This window comes from Copidosoma floridanum, unplaced genomic scaffold (genome assembly GCF_036245765.1).
Source record: "Copidosoma floridanum isolate Cflo_tuat_1 unplaced genomic scaffold, Cflo_Japanese_pri ptg000006l, whole genome shotgun sequence".
In the NCBI taxonomy this organism is placed as follows: Eukaryota; Metazoa; Arthropoda; class Insecta; order Hymenoptera; family Encyrtidae; genus Copidosoma; species Copidosoma floridanum.
In genome coordinates, this window is record NW_028321883.1 from 28,072,562 (window position 1) to 28,088,815 (window position 16,254).

A 16,254-nucleotide genomic window follows, 5' to 3' on the forward strand; every position below is an offset into this window, starting at 1 on the left:
GATAAACTAGAGGTATTAACAAAGACAAAGACTTAATAAATTTCTTAATTTCTCACACTATTTCACTCTATTCATTTTGAAAAAAAGCGTTAATAACTTAAAAAGCTATTTTTGTACAACAGATCTTGAAAAATTATTTTCTACTCTATCTTCTCCGACCAACTTTTCTTTGAATTTCTTTTGATGCAGACAGCCCTAAAAGTTCAATATGATATAATAATATGTTAATAATAATAATAATAATAGCAAACAAGTTTTTAACGTTAAATGTAGCAATTACTTTGCCTCTCTTCGATAAGCTGCTTCCTTTTTTGCATTTGCTCAGGCGTTAAGCTTTCAATCATTTTCTCAATGAAATTATCCACAACAAGTGATCGCGTCATGGATACTATCGCTGCCCTGCAATTGGGACATTCTCTTCTTCTCTTGCTCCATACTTCTATACAATGCTGGCAAAACGTATGCATACAGTTACTTAAAGTCACGGCTCGAATGAAGAGTTCGGTACATATGCTGCAAGTCAATTGTTCGTCCATTATATTGCTAACTTTGTCAATCACTTCTTTACCCTGGCTATTCTTTCTTAAATTTGAACTTGTGCCTGGAGTATCAGGTGTTTTAGTAAGATCGATTGTTTCTAGTACTGGTAATTTTCTTAGAGTATTGTCGCGTTTTACTTCTACCAAAATACATTTTCCCATATTAATGGGTGCCAAGTTGATTGCTGAAAAAAGTAAAAAATTGTTACATCCATTTAATGGATATGAGTCAAAAGTAAACTTAAATTGATTGAAAAAAATACAAAATCAGAATTACCTTTTTGTTGTGGTTTTGGTAATTGATGCTGCTGGCGTAATTGTTGTTGAAACTGTACTTGTATGTGAGCATGCCGTTGTTGCTGTATTTGTTGTAAATTTTGTTGTATTTGTTGTTGCACTTTAGCAGCATGATCCTTCTTTTTTATATCTTCTTCCATTTCCTTGAGCCTTTGCTCCAATAACTGTTTTTCACTTTGTAATTTCGTTTGAACATTCTTTTCCTCTAGCAACAAATTGTCAACTTTTTTTTGCCACTCTTCTTGCTGCTTCTTAACCAACTGTTCTTTCATTTCTTCCATTTGATTGGCATAAGTCAATTCCAATTTTTCTTTCTCTTGCTTGGATTCTTTCAGTGCCTCTTGCCACCTTACCTTCTCGGCAGCCAATTTTTCCTCAAACTTGAGTCTCTCTTCTTCCAACTTTCCCAAAAGTTCCCGATACTTTTGCTGTAATCCCATTTCCGTTGCATTACCAACTTCGATTTTTTTTTGCAACTCGATTATCTGGTTGTTGAGTTCTTCGTTGCATTCTTTCGTGACTTTTTGGTCATCTAACAATTTATTCAACTCTTGTTTTAACTGCTCTTGTTCTTGCTGTTTGTCGGTGAGCTGTTTTTCCAGATCTTTTCTTTCACTTTTCTGTAACTCAACAAAAGATCTTTGCCTATCTAATACACCTCCTAAATCGTTACCACTGTCTTCCAGTCTTGGACACTTGGCAGCTTCTAACTCTTTATTGACCAACAAAAACTTATACTTGAAAACTTCTGCCAAACTCAATTGCAAGGTATCCCCATGCTTGATTGGCTCGGTTTTATTTCTTTCAATGCGCCTTCCATTAAGCAGAGTATCTGTAGAACTCAAGTTGGTCACTGACCAGTCTCCAGTATCCTTATTTCGTTGCAAAATACAGTGGTTTCTCGATATAAGAACACTGACAATCACCTCATCGTTGTCTGTTCTTCGGCCAATTTTAAACTTGAAACAGAAAAGTGCCAGTACTGTATTCCAACATGCAATCAATAATCAATCAAAAACATAAAGACTCGCTTACGTACTTGGTCTTTGTTGATACGAATGAGATCGGAGCCACAACTCGGATCGCCCGAGGGTATTCTCTCAAGCACAGGCTCGACATCCTCCTCGGCGCCGCGTTTCCTTGTCTCTTCTTGAGCAGTCGTCGATACTTTCTCGACTTTTCCCTCCACTTTGTCCATCCTCTCGTCTTTTTCCGGCTCCTTACTGTCTTTTGACCCATTCACATCGGAGTGCGCCGTTGTTGTTGTTGTCACTTCTTCTCCTTCTTCTTCTTTCCTCTCTTTCTCCTCCTCCGCAACCATGCTCACTTCGATTCGCGCTTCGGAGTTTGAAAACGACTGCGACTCGGACTCTGCTGCTGTAACTTCAAGTTCCAACGCATGTCCCGTATCCTGAGTCTGACTCAATACCATCGTCTCCTCAAGCTCTTCAAAGTGATTTCTTTTCATCTCCATGATGTAGATGAGTTGCTTGGAGTAAACAATTTTACGCACGACTTTTGGATTAAACGTTGAAAGTATTAGTCTCTCGTGCGTGAAGAAGTGACCAAAACGCCAGAGCTGCAGCTGACTGCTGATGGGGGTAAAATATAATAATGTGATGATAAATGATTTCCAGAAAAAAAAAAAGAAAAAAAATGCACAGAAAATCATGACAGAAACAAAAAACGTTAGACACCTTACTACCTTACTAGGTAAACAGCACTTACTGTGCACACACGTGCGCTGCGAGATATTTTAGAAAACTAAAGTACTGTGGGTAAAAAAATATGGGTAGGTACTGTATTTCTGATAAATTCTCCATAAACTGCAATTCATATGTATTAATAATTAATACGCGTGCACTTGGAATCTTAATTAAACACGCCTACTTATATAAATGTCAAAATTTTTGTTGTATAAAACAACAAGCAACGCAATTTGTGGTCAAATTAGACTTGTACACATGTTATATATGTCATGTAGGTACACATAAAATATATAATATATAATATATTTTGCATTGCGCATGATCTAACAAGTTTTAGAAGTAAAATTATTTTAATCCAGTCGATTTTACCTTGATTGCACTTAATAGACGGTTATTCATCCGCGTAACTGCGCATCTATATTTTTCACACAGTAATAAAAAAATATTTAAGTCATTAATGCGTTGTTCCAAAATATCCTTGAGGTTTTTAAGTATTCCGATTGTATTAACCATTAAACGTGACAATAACATATTTTTCAAAGGGCACGAACAAAAAAGTAGGTATGTACATACACCAAGTACTGACTACTGACTCACGTTTTTTTTCCAATCTTTCGTCCAAGTCAACCTCATTTTTCAAAGGCTTTCCAGTTTTCCACTACTTCCACTGTAGCTAACTGCAGGTATCAGTCAACAACAAATACTTGAAGACATTTTTTTTCGTACTGCATACTTAAGTATTACATATTTGCATAATGCACACCTAACAGTCCTAACACCCAAAATCCAACCAAGGCCGAATTCCGAAAGACGAAGAAATTTTATTTGAACCTGTCAGTGTTAGGTTAGGCTGGGTTAGGTCAAATCCCCCAAAAATCTGCAATCCGCATTTTCCGCGCTCCGCACCGCAGCTGCATATAGCATAAAATATCACAAAATACAAGTCACACGTGGCAGTGAATAATGCGTAGCTTTTGTATCATTTAGAAAATCAGTTTTTTTTCTACTAATCCGTACTAATTATTTATAAAATTCGAGAAACGCCCGTGTAAATGTATTGTCGTCGCGCAATTACATGTTGTGATGTAGTTCCCGCTTTCGCGGGAAGCAACGTCCGTAACCTCAAAACTTGTTTGATATATGTACGTAAAATATGAATACACGTCTTATCTTATTGTACGATTGCTGTGGTTATTGTTACATCAACATTAGAGTGTGAAGGAACTTCAAGTGCAGCTTACAGGTTTTTTCTGGTACAAAAATGAGTCAACTCACAGAAACTAACTGCGAGGTAAGTCGGTTTCCCTTTAAATGTCAGAGCATTTTCCAAAAAATCGTTTTTTAAGCCTGCGACCAAAATAGTTGATAGTTTCCTCAGTTTCCTTACTCTCACTTGGCTTTTCTTTTAGGTTCGCAAAACTATAAGCTTCGAGCTGCCGCTGTGGAAGTCGTCGGATTTTCAAGTTCAGGACGGCACAGGACAAAACGATGCCTCAAATGACCCAAGCTTCCAACACACGTTGGGTGGCTTCTTGAACAGTGACTGCAACTATGCCTGGATGAGCTGCAACAAAAGTCTAATTGTAGTGGATGTCGCGTCTGGTGAATACGTATCAACGTGGACTTTTTCCGATAAGATCACCACTGTCTCAGCCTTTCCTGCTCAACAAGGATGTGTGCCACTGCTTCTTGTTGGGCTTGACAATGATGCTATAAGAATTAAAGATTCTGTTGGACAACTGTGTATTTTTGATTGTTGCACATGTAAAATTTTAACTACCATTCAAGTGAGCATTTATTGTTTTTTCAGTGCAATGCACATATTTTTAGTTTTTTTCCATGGTAAGTGGTCTCGACTCTAATGGATTATCAATTGATTTTAAAGGTACCAGCTGGTGTTGAAAAAGCATGTGTGATCCATGGAGGGGCTGACTGGGAAGATTTCAATGAAAAAAGACCAGACACAGCTTTACCAGACAATAGTGGATTGATCTTTGTTGCTCTCAGAAATTTACAGCACGTTATGATAGACATCAATAGAGATTTGTGGTCAAAATCATGTTATGGTGAAAAGCCCATTACAGCCTGCCTAGAATTCGTTAATACAATTTCTTCATCTGCAGTGCTACACTCAAAAAATAATAAAGTAGAATTGACATATTTGGCCTATGATTTGTTAAGTAAAGGTAAATTTGTAATTTTTTTACTCATAAACAACTGTATTCATTATTTGCTAAATTGAATGTTGTGATTTTTAGAAATTGAACAGTACATAGGTTTCGACAGACAAGACTTTGAGGCTACTCCACTTTATGATGAAAGTCTCTGTACAGTTTTACTTAGTTCCACTAAGATTGGTTGTCTTGTAACTGGCTGCTTAGGTCGAGTCATAATCTGGCATTTTGACGGTTCCATTGCCTGGATAAGTCCGACCTTTGACGAGAATGCGTATGTAACTCAAGCTGCTCTTCTCGAACCTTCAGATGATCCTAAACCTTTTTATTATCTGTGGATCGTTTGTCAGGTAAACAACTTTTTTTTTCTTTATTTATGAAACTCGATAATTGTAAATCAATTCTAAAATATGTATTTTCAGGGTGATGCACCAGATTCCGTGGCGGTGCTGCGCATGTACATGTTGATGTTTAAAAACAAGATCAATGACAAGTCGGGTGAAAACTCGAGTTTATATTTCAACTTGGAGTCCGATCCAAGTTTAAAATTTGAGCTTGAACTAGAACAAAATGAACGCGTACACAGTCTGGTGGCCATCGAGCGAGGTAATCCACGCGACGCGTCTGATGTTGGTTCACGCCGGGGTGAGGACAGCCTATTGTTAATCGGTACCGAAGAGCGAGTGATGTTATTTGATTTGAATCGGTGGTACAAGGAACAGATGCCATGTACAATGTCTGGATGTCGCAATCCTAATAGCATTTTGGCGTGCTACAAAACGCGACAAGATGAAGTTCCACGAGAAGAGATAATTTCTTGCTTATACAAGCCTAGAACTTTAAGAGAATTCCCTAACAAGAGTCCACACTCGCCAGAGGAGTTATTTTTTCCAAATTCACTGAAATTCGAGTGGGTGGATTTAACAGAGAAAAATTTAGTATTCTGGCTTACCCGAGGTGTGCAGTCAGAGCTTCTCCGGGAGATCACCATGGCTGGCCCTATTGTATTGGTCATGCCCACTGAGACTTACCGCAGGTGTCTTTGTGCTGGCCTGGTGCCGTTCGACTCGGCCCCTCAAGACTACAGTTTAGAAGTAGAGCAATCAGTAGCGCGAGAAATGCTGCTGTCGTTATGCCTAGAGCAACGGTGGGCCAATTTCTTACTGCGCTGTGCTATCGAGTGGTCGGATGGCAGTGCAGCTTACCTATACTCAGAATTCCTGCGGTGGAGCGTGAAACGTGCATCTGAAATCAAACTAATGACCGATCGTTTGTGCGTGCCGTTATTTGATCAGTCGGGTACCAATATTGGCGAGTCTGAGGTCAGAACTTTGAGGTACTGTGTTCAGCAACTCGAGTGTCTGGTCATCGTAGTATCCAAGTTGCCCAATGCTCAAGTCGATTTGGCTAAACACAGGAGGGCCCTTAAAAGAATAGCAGCGTATCTTCAAGTTGTCTTGTGGTTTTATGATGTTGGTTTGTTGCCGGAAATTCAAGATGTCGACGAAGACGACGACATGCAAATTTCAGCGTTTGCAAAAATTCCGTACCCAAGAAACAAATTGATAGAATCTTACAAGAGGAAAAGACGAAATGATTGCAACGAGGAAAATAAAGAAGATGATATTTTGTTTATTGATCAACTGATTGCGAGGAATTGTCTACCGCTCAAAGTACAATGGAAACAGGAGACTGACAGTGATTGTCCAAATCAAGGAGGTCTTTATCCTCCTCCATCGATCCAGTCTTTGCTGAGAAGTTTTTTAACCGACTGTTATTGTGAAGAAAAAAGTGATGAAGAGGAGGAGGAGGAAGATAGTCAATTACCCGAGACGTTCACTAAACACTGTATCGTCATCTACTTGCTTATGGATCTTTGCATGATTCTGAAAGGCACAAATCCAGCAGTCGATCGACTTATCGAGTATCCCGCAGCTTTCAAGTTGAGTCCTAGTCTTATTAAACTCACCCAGGCTTTTTGGCTTCTCGATCACGAAGATTACGACTGCTTTTTTAACATCATGACAAGTCAAATTGTTTCCAGTAATGACATCAAAGACTGGCAGCATAAACTCGCTATAAATTCACTGTTAAAAAACGATCAGCACAAATTAGGTACGTATTCAAATTTTTGAAGTATGTAACAACATATATTTGCAAGCTGTCGATTAATTTTTTTTTTTCATCATTTCTTTTTTACCAGCTCTAAATTACCTGCTCATAATTAAACCACCACTGTCGTCCGCCGACGACCAGGGCATAATAATCGATCTTGCGGTAGAACAGGGTCTTGTAGAGTTGGCATTCCACGCACGACCGCCCTCGCACTATGGCCAGTTACTCACACGTTTCTTCCACGCATGTAAAACACATGGAAAACTCAAGGACATTTTACGGCTTACCTTAGATCCGGAAGAGGAGAAAGCTTTCGATAAATATCTCCAAGAAAATGGTAACGAAGAAATCAGATTGATCCACTACTTGCTGAGGGGCCGATACACAGAAGCCAACAATATTTTTTCCATAAACTCAAACTTTCACCTATATCAATCAATGGCTGGGGAGATGAACATTCAGTCGAACGCTCTGAATTTACTGAAAGCATTTAACAAAACCTTGCCCGAAATCACAAAACTCTTTGCAAATAGCTTGAGCAAAAATACCACCACTTCGGCCAACGGACGACAATTCGTGCCATATTCTATGATGACCAGCGACAACGAGCGACGCGGCTTCTATCCCAAGCCGATGTCGCAGTCTCGAGACGAAACTGGTGATATTTACGACCTGGCTGTTCGAAAGACTCGTGAGACGTGTCTTCGGCCTGACCGAGGTGGGCTCGGTACGTCGAATTACATACCTTTCCTTACACCACCTTGCGCAACAATTAATTTTGGACCCAAGTTCGCTAGTCAGATAAACGGTGAGGGTGATGCCACTTGTGTTACGTATCCGAAACGGAAGGTATTCACGGGCAAGAGGACTCTGAGAACGATGATTGGGTCTGTAGAAAGCGTCAACGATGAAATTGACAAGAAGAGACGAAAGCTCGATGATGAATCAAGAGCTCCAAAATTAAATGGTTTCTATACTTTAACTAAAAATATAAATATACACACTGAAACCTCGTTTTATTACAATTTTAATCGATTCGTTCAATTTTTTTTTTTTTTTTTTTTTTTTTTTAATTTTAGATTCGGATCAATTGGAATCAGTTAACAGCAGTGATCCATTAAATCTTCGTAGGCTTAGTATGAGTCAGGTGTGCAGTACACCGCTAGTGCGGCGGAAAGAGACCGGTAAAATGAACAACTTGGATCCTGAAACGCCTCATTCAATTCTAAAAATTCGTCGTAAGTCGCGTTCGCCCAGTTATAATTTCGCTCAGGTGAGAAAAATATTTAGGGTTTCAAAATGGTAAAAGGGCTGCTAAGCTCGTATATATCTATTTATGAAATAAATAAACAAATGAACTAAATAATTAATTAAAGGGTGATGTGATCGGTGAAGAGGATATGTCAAGAACACATTTGATGCCGAATAATTTTAAGTCGTTGCGGCAAATCCATTTCAGCGTAGACAGGCTGAGTGGAAATGACAATACGAGTTTATCTGCTTATGAAACGCATAATGAAGAGGATACCACTGATAGTAGTAAAAACACTGGGGAAGAATCTCGGTAAGTTAATAACAACTGAACAAACGTGAATATGAAATACATTTATTGTAACGGAGTGTAAAAAAAATTTTCAGTCCTGAAGAAAGTTACCATAGTCCTAACTTAACTGAAAAGTCATTTAGAGATAAGACAATTTTATCAGAGACGAGTATGGTTTACCTCGGTGGACCTCGGCCGAGACCAAGTTTACGAAGAAGTGACAGTAACAACTCTTCAGATACGAGCGTGGAAACTTCACAATCGAAAGTACTATCTACGTTGCACAGTGTTGAACCTGATGAAAATGAAAGTGAAGAATCAGTGGAACAGTCTGAAGAAGATACACAAGTTGTTACGAAAGTCACAGAAAGTGAATTTGATAAAGAATGTTTATTGGATAGAGATCAAGAAAAAGAAGAAAAGAAATATCAAGAACACTATGAAATGGAGGTTGATGAGGAAGAGGACTGCGAAAGACTGGTTTCTACAAATACATTCTGCAAAGCTAATATAAGCAAAGACCACCAGCAGCTAGAAAATTTAGAAGAAAGGATGGAAAATAGTGAAGAGGATCTCGACGATGAATCATTTCAAAGTATTTCAAACTCTTTTGTTGAGAAAGCTGAAAAGGAAGACAATCGCACTCAGCTTAGAGATACTTCAGGGATGATCCAAAACGAAGAACATGAAACAGATCGTTCGTTTGATGAAAATCGCTTAACTGAAAACTTGATTCCAGATGAAAGGGATGACAGTATCGGTTATAGTCTAACGAAACCAATTTTCATTAATAGTCAGGGTATCGTTGGTTTCCAAGACGAAAAATACGATATTACTGACGACGAGTCAATAGACGGAGAAGAGAACGTTCCACATATATCTATAAAATTGACGCGAGTAACTGAAGTAGTACAAAAAGATGAAGAAAATGATTTTGTTCTCAGTTTTTCAAATTCTGATAGTTCTGGTGATGGACAAAGAAAAGTCAAAAACCTTCCATCTAAAACAGTGAAAGAAAAATCCGGGCAGCTCCAAAACGTTGAAAAAAAACATGCAAATCAATTAAAAAATTCATTCATATCTGAAGAACAGAAATTATCGCCCGAATCTAATTTAAGTAGAAAAAATCAAGTGATTTTGGAACCAAAGAAAAAAGTCTCTCCCCGACGTTCAATCAGATCCGTATCCACAAGTTCATTACTAAATGAACTTAGAGAAGATTGTAATACTTTGACTTTACCAAACAACCCGCTTTTTGAGTCGACAGGCGATGATAACGAGGAGCAGTCTGGCAAATCAGCTTCTACAAAGCCGACTCGAGGCCGACCAAAAAAAGTCGTCAAATCGCCAGAGTCATCAAAGTTGACCCCTCAAAAGTCAACAACACGCACGACGAGAGCTGGATCATCTTCCAAAGACGTGGCACCTACAGCAAAGTCTACTAGAAAAACGAGAGCTGCATCTGTTACCAAGGAAAATGTTGGTTCGGAAACTGATGAAATGGCTGATCAACAATTATCTACGATACGGTCGTCGAGAGTATCTACGACTCAAAAAAATACTTCGATAATTGCTGACAAACGCACAAAGGCCGGATCAGTATCCAAGGATGATGAACAAGTCACATCTAGTAGTAAAAAGACGAGAGCCACATCAGTACTTGCAAACAATGATTTGCCATCGGCTCACACTAGAAGTAGAATAACAAAATCTGTAGGTAAAGATGAAAAAGAATTGCCAAAAATAAGATCAACGAGAGCAGGGTCCATATCTAATGACGAACAGCAACCCACTATCACTAGAAAAAAAAGAGCAGGATCAGTAGCCAAGGAAAATGACCAGACTACATCCACAGCGAAAGAAGATGAAAAACCGAGGACAAGGAAAACGCGAGCTTCATCACTGTCAAAGGAAACGAGCAAAGATGTCACCGATGTGAGTACCGTAGAAAGAAGATCAACTAGGGCGTCATCCATAGCCAAAGATAATCCTTTGGAGGAACAACAAGTTAGAAAAAAGCAGACAAGTAAAAAGCGTGGCAGCTCGTTACCAAAAGAGATTCCTTGCACACTAAGTGAGTTGATTTTATCACAAAATTGATGAAAAAAAAAAAAAAAAATTTGTTTGGAAATTTATCGAAAAATTTATTATTTTTATTTTCAGAAGTAACCAAGCAACAAGGAGTTCGATCCTCGGTGAGTCTTATGAAAGAAGTAATTCCTGAGGAAAGTGGATCTTTCACAGAATCACCAGTCAGGACAGAGAAAATACAAGCACCGCAGACTACGAGACCTTCGAGTTTGACACCCAAAACTCGTAATCGTCGTTTCTCCATCCAATCTGTACCTGGAGACCTCGAAGAAATCCTGAATGTGCCGCACACCATAAAGTCAACAGGTATAGCGGCAAAAAGGGATACGATAGGTCGAGGTCGTAGAGCGACGAGCGTCGATTCAGTGGTGAGTGTGCCCGCAGGTAGACGTGTAACACGCAGTTCACGTACCAAAGCGACTATTAACGATATCATACCTGAAGAGTTGACGCCAGTGAAACAGCCGAGAAAAAGAAGACGTGCTACGTCTGTCAGTAGTAATGAAGCTAAAAAAGTCGAAGTACTTGATAAACTCGAACATGTTGAAAGTAATGATTATAAATTTTCGTCTCCAGAGAAAGGTGAAGATGTTCCGGGTACCTCTGAAGGTTGGTAATCGAAAAAAGCATGTTTAATTGAATTTTTAGATCATATTGGAATATAATTTTTAGATAATGAGCAAAACTTTTTTTTCAGGTGGTAATCGAACGCCAACTTTCGAATTTTCACATCCGGCCGGATTACAGAAGTAAGTTCCTTAATCAGATGAGAAGCAAGGTTCTCTGAATACGTCTAATCACGGTATAAAAACATTTTCGACCTGTGAAATCGGTACGCATCTTACAGATTTCTCACGCCAATTCGCTTCGATGAGGAATACGATGATGAGGCAACGAACGTCCTGGAGCAAGGTGAGACTGGCAATGTAAAAAAACCTTTGGCAAAAACTCAACGACAACCGCGAACCTGTTTTGTAATGCCTAAAAAGGCGAAAAACAAAGGAAAATGATGTAAAATTCATGTTTTTTTATTAAGTCTGTTAAAATTTTGTTGTTTTTTGTTTTTCTTTTTTCAAACAAAAAAACAATATGTAAGATACTTTTGTAAATAATTTATTAATACATCGTGTTAGTTTCATCAAGATATGAGTCTAGTAATTTCTAAGCAAGTCTCCTAAATCCCTTTTATATAATAGATCATATCAAGTCATAAAAACTCGTGAAGATCACGGAATGTAATATACATCATCAATTCATTATTTGTCAATATTTTTTTTTTTTTTTGCAATGTAACACAAAGATACTGATAATAATACTAATACTTTACTTTTTTCTTGGACCGCCAACTTATACAACGCTTATTTTACCATAAGTGAAATTTGGTAAAAAAACAACATTTCAGATCTTTGGTAACAATTAGTTCATGTAATAAAATGAATCAGTTACCAAAAGTAAGCAATACAAAGATTCGTAAAAAATATACAGTTTAAAAATTAATTAAAAGCAATGATATATGCCATTATGTGTATGTACAGTAACAGTAAAGTTTTGTGTGAGAAACTAATATCGTTGTTGAGTGTACATCAGTTCTTGCTAGTGGAATTTATTGCGTGAGGCACATGCGTATATTTTGATTATGTCATTTATGATAAAGGCACATTTTCACCGACGATGATTATTAAATTGAAAAAAGGCCCCTTGGTTATATCGAATAATTGTGGTGGAAATATTTCTATGCTTTAGAGTACTAAATTTTAGTACAAATTTTTATCAAAGTGTAAACATTTATTACAAACGTAAATATGCTCGAACGACGCATAGCATATAATTTTGATATTAATTAACGTGGATATTTCGTTAAGCTTTCAAATCAGCGTAGCGCCGAAAAATTGCTTAATATTTTTTAAAGATAACCAAAAATTATTTGTTATTTGATAACAATAGGTTGTAAATTTAAATAAATATTTAGATTCGTTTCTCAAGGGCACTTTAACCACAAAAATGTGATATATTGTGAATCTATAGTTTTGGCATCCAATACAGGGCCCAAATTTGAGGTATTATGCAATGCACTTATTTTCAAGTTCAAATATTTTAAAAATATTCCCACCAACGCGTGCTTAATTTGACACCACTCTCATATTCTCTCCAAAACGCTCATAAATTTCTTCTCACTGCTGCCTACAGCTGTCTTTAACACGACGCTTGTGTTTTTCTTCTTGAATCTGCGAGGGCGAGTGTCGCTGAGGGGAAATGTGATTGTTACTACGTCGCGTTCCAGGTACAGGCATGTAACAAGCAGAGTCTTCGTCCGGATCTGTTGGTAAAGCATACATTGGACTTAGACCACTGGAAGCAGCGCTTTTTGAGGAACTTGCGTATGTGCCGTTGAACGTTGGGTCGATCATTGCAGCAACATTTCGTTGTGACTGTGATTCTTCAGTGACAACTTCTGGAAGGCTGCGAATTTCCTCGGGATCTGATAGTTGTCGGGTGTGTCGTGTAAGAATTGTAGCTGTCCGTGTTTTTGCTAAAATTTTGATTCAATGTTTTTTGTGATTCCAAGGCAAAAGACATATAAACTTACGAATGCTCGGTTTTAAGTCCAATTTATCCGGTATCTGCGGCCTCTCGAGGCTTCCGTTTACCGACGATTGCTCTCCCTCGAGTTGCTGTTGACGTTCCAATTTCTTCAACTTGGCTCTCTCTCGCGCTCTTTTTGCTTTAGCTCGTTCTTTGTCCTGTAACATACGAGCCAGTTCAGCGTCTTGCGCTTCCATGGCAAATTTGTGGTCCAACATGAGCTGCTCATTCATCACCGCTCCGTCTGGTACGTCAGCAGTCGTCAATGCTTCTTCTTCTTGGAGCTTCCTTGCGAGCTCCTGTAAATACCATTTAAATTTCTGTTTTCCAAAACCATGTTTCTTTTTGAAAAAAAAAAAAAATTAAAACAATTAATTTCTTGATTTACAATACCTGATCTTTTTCCTCTTGTATAAGTCTCTGTATTTCTCTCTCAGCTTCAACTCTTGCTGCCTCATCGTCAAGCCGAAGTTGCAGTCTCATTTGTTCTTGTAATTCTCTTTCTTTCTTTCGCTCCTCTCTTTCAAGAGCCAGCGCGATTTGCCTGGCTACCAGTTCGTCTCTTTCCTCTCTGTTGTTGACAAAAATTAATTTTACTTATTCATTGTTCGTGAAGATGAGCAAGTTGTTCAAGTAATAATTATAAAAACACTGACTGTTCCTGTACGTAAGACTGATATCTCAACATCTCCAATTCTTGTTCAACCTTGGCCTTTGGAAGGTCTTCTCTCACTTGTGCATTCCTAACTTTGTTGTGTGTATAGTGATCTTTAACTGAAAGAATGTTGTGTTAAAAGTACAAAAATTATTATTATATATTCTGGTTGTAAGATTAAAAAAAAAAAAAAAAATAGAAAAAAACACGTTTGGCTTTTCCTTACTCTCTTCATCTTGAAGGCGATAGGCCAATGCACCGTCTTCGTGCACTAACCACTCCCTGCATACTGCAAATAAAACGATGAATCATGACTTAGGGGCATTAGACTCATAATTATCGCAACGAATCAATAAATAAATAATATGCAATAGTTATTCGAAAAAATCATTTTCTTTAAGTAATTTTTTCGAAGATTTTTAGTACTATTGTACGTGACAAAAAAAAAACTACAAATTATTGCTTTACTTTTTAAATGGACTGTTCATAAAATAGGAATTAAAAATTAGAAAGAAGTAATTTAAGGAAAGTCGCGGTATGTTTCGTCTCAATCCTGGCGCAAAAAAATTTGGAACGCAAGAGAACAATGGTGACAATGTTTTCGAGTGACAAGCAAAAATTAGGTAAAGCCACTACACAGCGTTAAATTGCGCTGTGCCCTTTGGTAAAATGAAGGTAATGAAAAAAAATTATAAAAAACGACGTAGGGATATACGGAGCGAATAGAGCGAGAGTTACTTAAATCGGAAAGAAAGAAGCCCTACACTTGCTCGAATGCCATATACACTACTACGTAGTAACGTACTACAGAATGGCCAGATATTCAGACACATAGGTACTAACTTTTTTATTCTTTTTACATTCGCTCTCTCTTGCATGCACACGCGCGTTTTTTTTATCTTCCGTCCTCGCTACGCGCCCCCAAACAAAGAACGTGCATGCTATACAAGTATATACACATATGCACGAATTCTTGCCTCAGGCGCGCATAGCACGGTAGTGTATTATAGAACGTACTTCAATAGCTGCTTCATAGATAAACAAAATTTGTGTTCTCTGATTAAAATCCCCGAGGGCTTTTAATGCATTCTCCGCTATCGCGTACCTACAGTACTTAGCTGTGCCATGAAATTAAAACAAGCGGATGTAAGGTAAGTATACCGAAGAGCGTACACGCCAGGACTTTAAATTCACACGGCCGTGAGAGATTTTTGACGCCGCGGCGTATATAATTACTATTTATTTTGTGAAGCTCTACTTACATTTATAACAAAACTGCGGTGATGCATAAATGTAAATAGGCATCAAAGGAGTGCGATAAAAAAGTAATAAAGTTCATTCAAACTACAAGTAAGTATGTAAAAAAAACTAAAAAAGGAATGCACGGCACTCGCGCGCGCGTTTATGTATAAATTAGTAGTTTATAAAAAGTTATATATTTATAAACAGATTTCGCACCTTCGTTCACTCGTCCAGCCTTGGGCATGGTGTCCGAGCCCAGCACGGATTTGGCCATGACGGCACTCTGCTTGCAAACGCCTTTTATTTTGTATTTTTTTTGCAGTTGACGTAAGTATGCGAAAATAATAAAACTATCCAACAACTATATCACACACACAAGGACACTATAACAGCTCCTCCCGTAGCGCAGCAGTTGGTGCATAGGCTATACGGCTTGTGGCAATGTCCTTCGGCTTTTATGGATTTAAAGGACGCGCGATTAAGTAAATTCTTTAGTACTTTGGGAAAAACGCAGTTTGTACTCTGTTCTACATCTTCGGCGAGACGCGAAAAAAATTTATAAGTACTCGAGTACTCATTAAGATGATAAAGAGTCGAGGATTCAGCAAAGCAAAACGGAGCAGCTGAGATGGGCCTTCGCTCCTCGTCGGCAGCGCGCACACTACTACTGTTTATCTAATTGTCTCTGTTGGGCATATACGGCTGTTGTGTGTTCGCCAGCAGCAGAGCTCCATCTTGGAACTTGGAATGCCAAAGTTGCGAGTGTGTTGTGCATTGTGCATGTATTTGCCCATGTAGGTGAACGGAGGGGCTGGCTGGATCTGATGTATGTAAAAAAAAAAAAAAAAAAAAGGAGGAGGGAGTGACTTCCTCTCTCTCCCTCGAAGTACTCCACGTTCCACGCGCGCTCTCCCTCCTCGTCTTTTTTTCTTTTTGCCTTTATTAAGTATTTTTTTTTTTTTTTTCCCCTCTTGCTGCACGTTCTGTATAGAGATATTATACATATATACGTGTTCTGTCCCTTTTCTTTTCCCCACATTTTTCGGAGCACACGCAGCGCTTTTGTTATTGTTGTGAGAATGTATAGCTATATATATACTTATACTCACGCACAGGGCATTTAAAGGTAAAAGCGCTGCTTCGTCCTTGCCAACCCGTTTTTATCTTCCTTCCTTGTTTTGTGCTTATTTCACACGCATCTCTCTGATCTGCTGTTTTTTTGCTCCGTTTATATTATTTCGGCACTTTTTTTTTTTTTTTTCAACCTTTACCGTTGTATCGGTAGTACCGTTGTCCCAACATATGT

The 16,254-nt window shown here is 38.3% G+C and overlaps 3 protein-coding genes across 6 annotated transcripts; 1 reads left to right on the forward strand and 2 right to left on the reverse strand.

The window, feature by feature from the left end:
• Positions 1 to 3,323, reverse strand: LOC106641699 (uncharacterized). Of its 4 annotated transcripts, XM_089598639.1 has the most exons (6): positions 3,143 to 3,323; positions 2,565 to 2,608; positions 1,876 to 2,428; positions 817 to 1,795; positions 281 to 724; positions 1 to 195 (listed from the first exon to the last, which is right to left on the reverse strand). In XM_089598639.1, exons 1-6 carry the CDS (start codon positions 3,176 to 3,178, stop codon positions 146 to 148), a joined length of 2,106 nt encoding a protein of 701 aa, XP_089454765.1. In that variant the 5' UTR covers positions 3,179 to 3,323; the 3' UTR covers positions 1 to 145. The 4 variants fall into 4 exon arrangements, with proteins under 4 accessions (XP_089454765.1, XP_014211694.2, XP_089454766.1 ...); XM_014356208.2 differs by lacking the exon at positions 2,565 to 2,608 and having other exon boundaries at positions 1,876 to 2,425; positions 3,143 to 3,204; XM_089598640.1 differs by lacking the exon at positions 2,565 to 2,608 and having other exon boundaries at positions 3,143 to 3,203.
• An 88-nt stretch (positions 3,324 to 3,411) lies between these two features.
• LOC106641698 (AT hook containing transcription factor 1 homolog) lies at positions 3,412 to 11,604 on the forward strand. The gene is made up of 12 exons (XM_014356207.2): positions 3,412 to 3,836; positions 3,955 to 4,332; positions 4,431 to 4,731; positions 4,804 to 5,069; positions 5,142 to 6,834; positions 6,923 to 7,801; positions 7,914 to 8,107; positions 8,211 to 8,398; positions 8,473 to 10,451; positions 10,541 to 11,077; positions 11,166 to 11,217; positions 11,316 to 11,604. The coding sequence occupies exons 1-12, from the start codon at positions 3,807 to 3,809 to the stop codon at positions 11,476 to 11,478; spliced, it is 6,660 nt and encodes a 2,219-aa protein (XP_014211693.2). The 5' UTR covers positions 3,412 to 3,806; the 3' UTR covers positions 11,479 to 11,604.
• Positions 11,605 to 11,768: 164 nt separating this feature from the next.
• LOC106641700 (uncharacterized) lies at positions 11,769 to 15,597 on the reverse strand. Its single transcript, XM_014356209.2, has 6 exons — positions 15,165 to 15,597; positions 13,933 to 13,995; positions 13,708 to 13,825; positions 13,445 to 13,622; positions 13,056 to 13,350; positions 11,769 to 12,998 (listed from the first exon to the last, which is right to left on the reverse strand). Exons 1-6 carry the CDS (start codon positions 15,220 to 15,222, stop codon positions 12,640 to 12,642), a joined length of 1,071 nt encoding a protein of 356 aa, XP_014211695.2. The 5' UTR covers positions 15,223 to 15,597; the 3' UTR covers positions 11,769 to 12,639.
• Between the last annotated feature and the right edge of the window lie 657 nt (positions 15,598 to 16,254).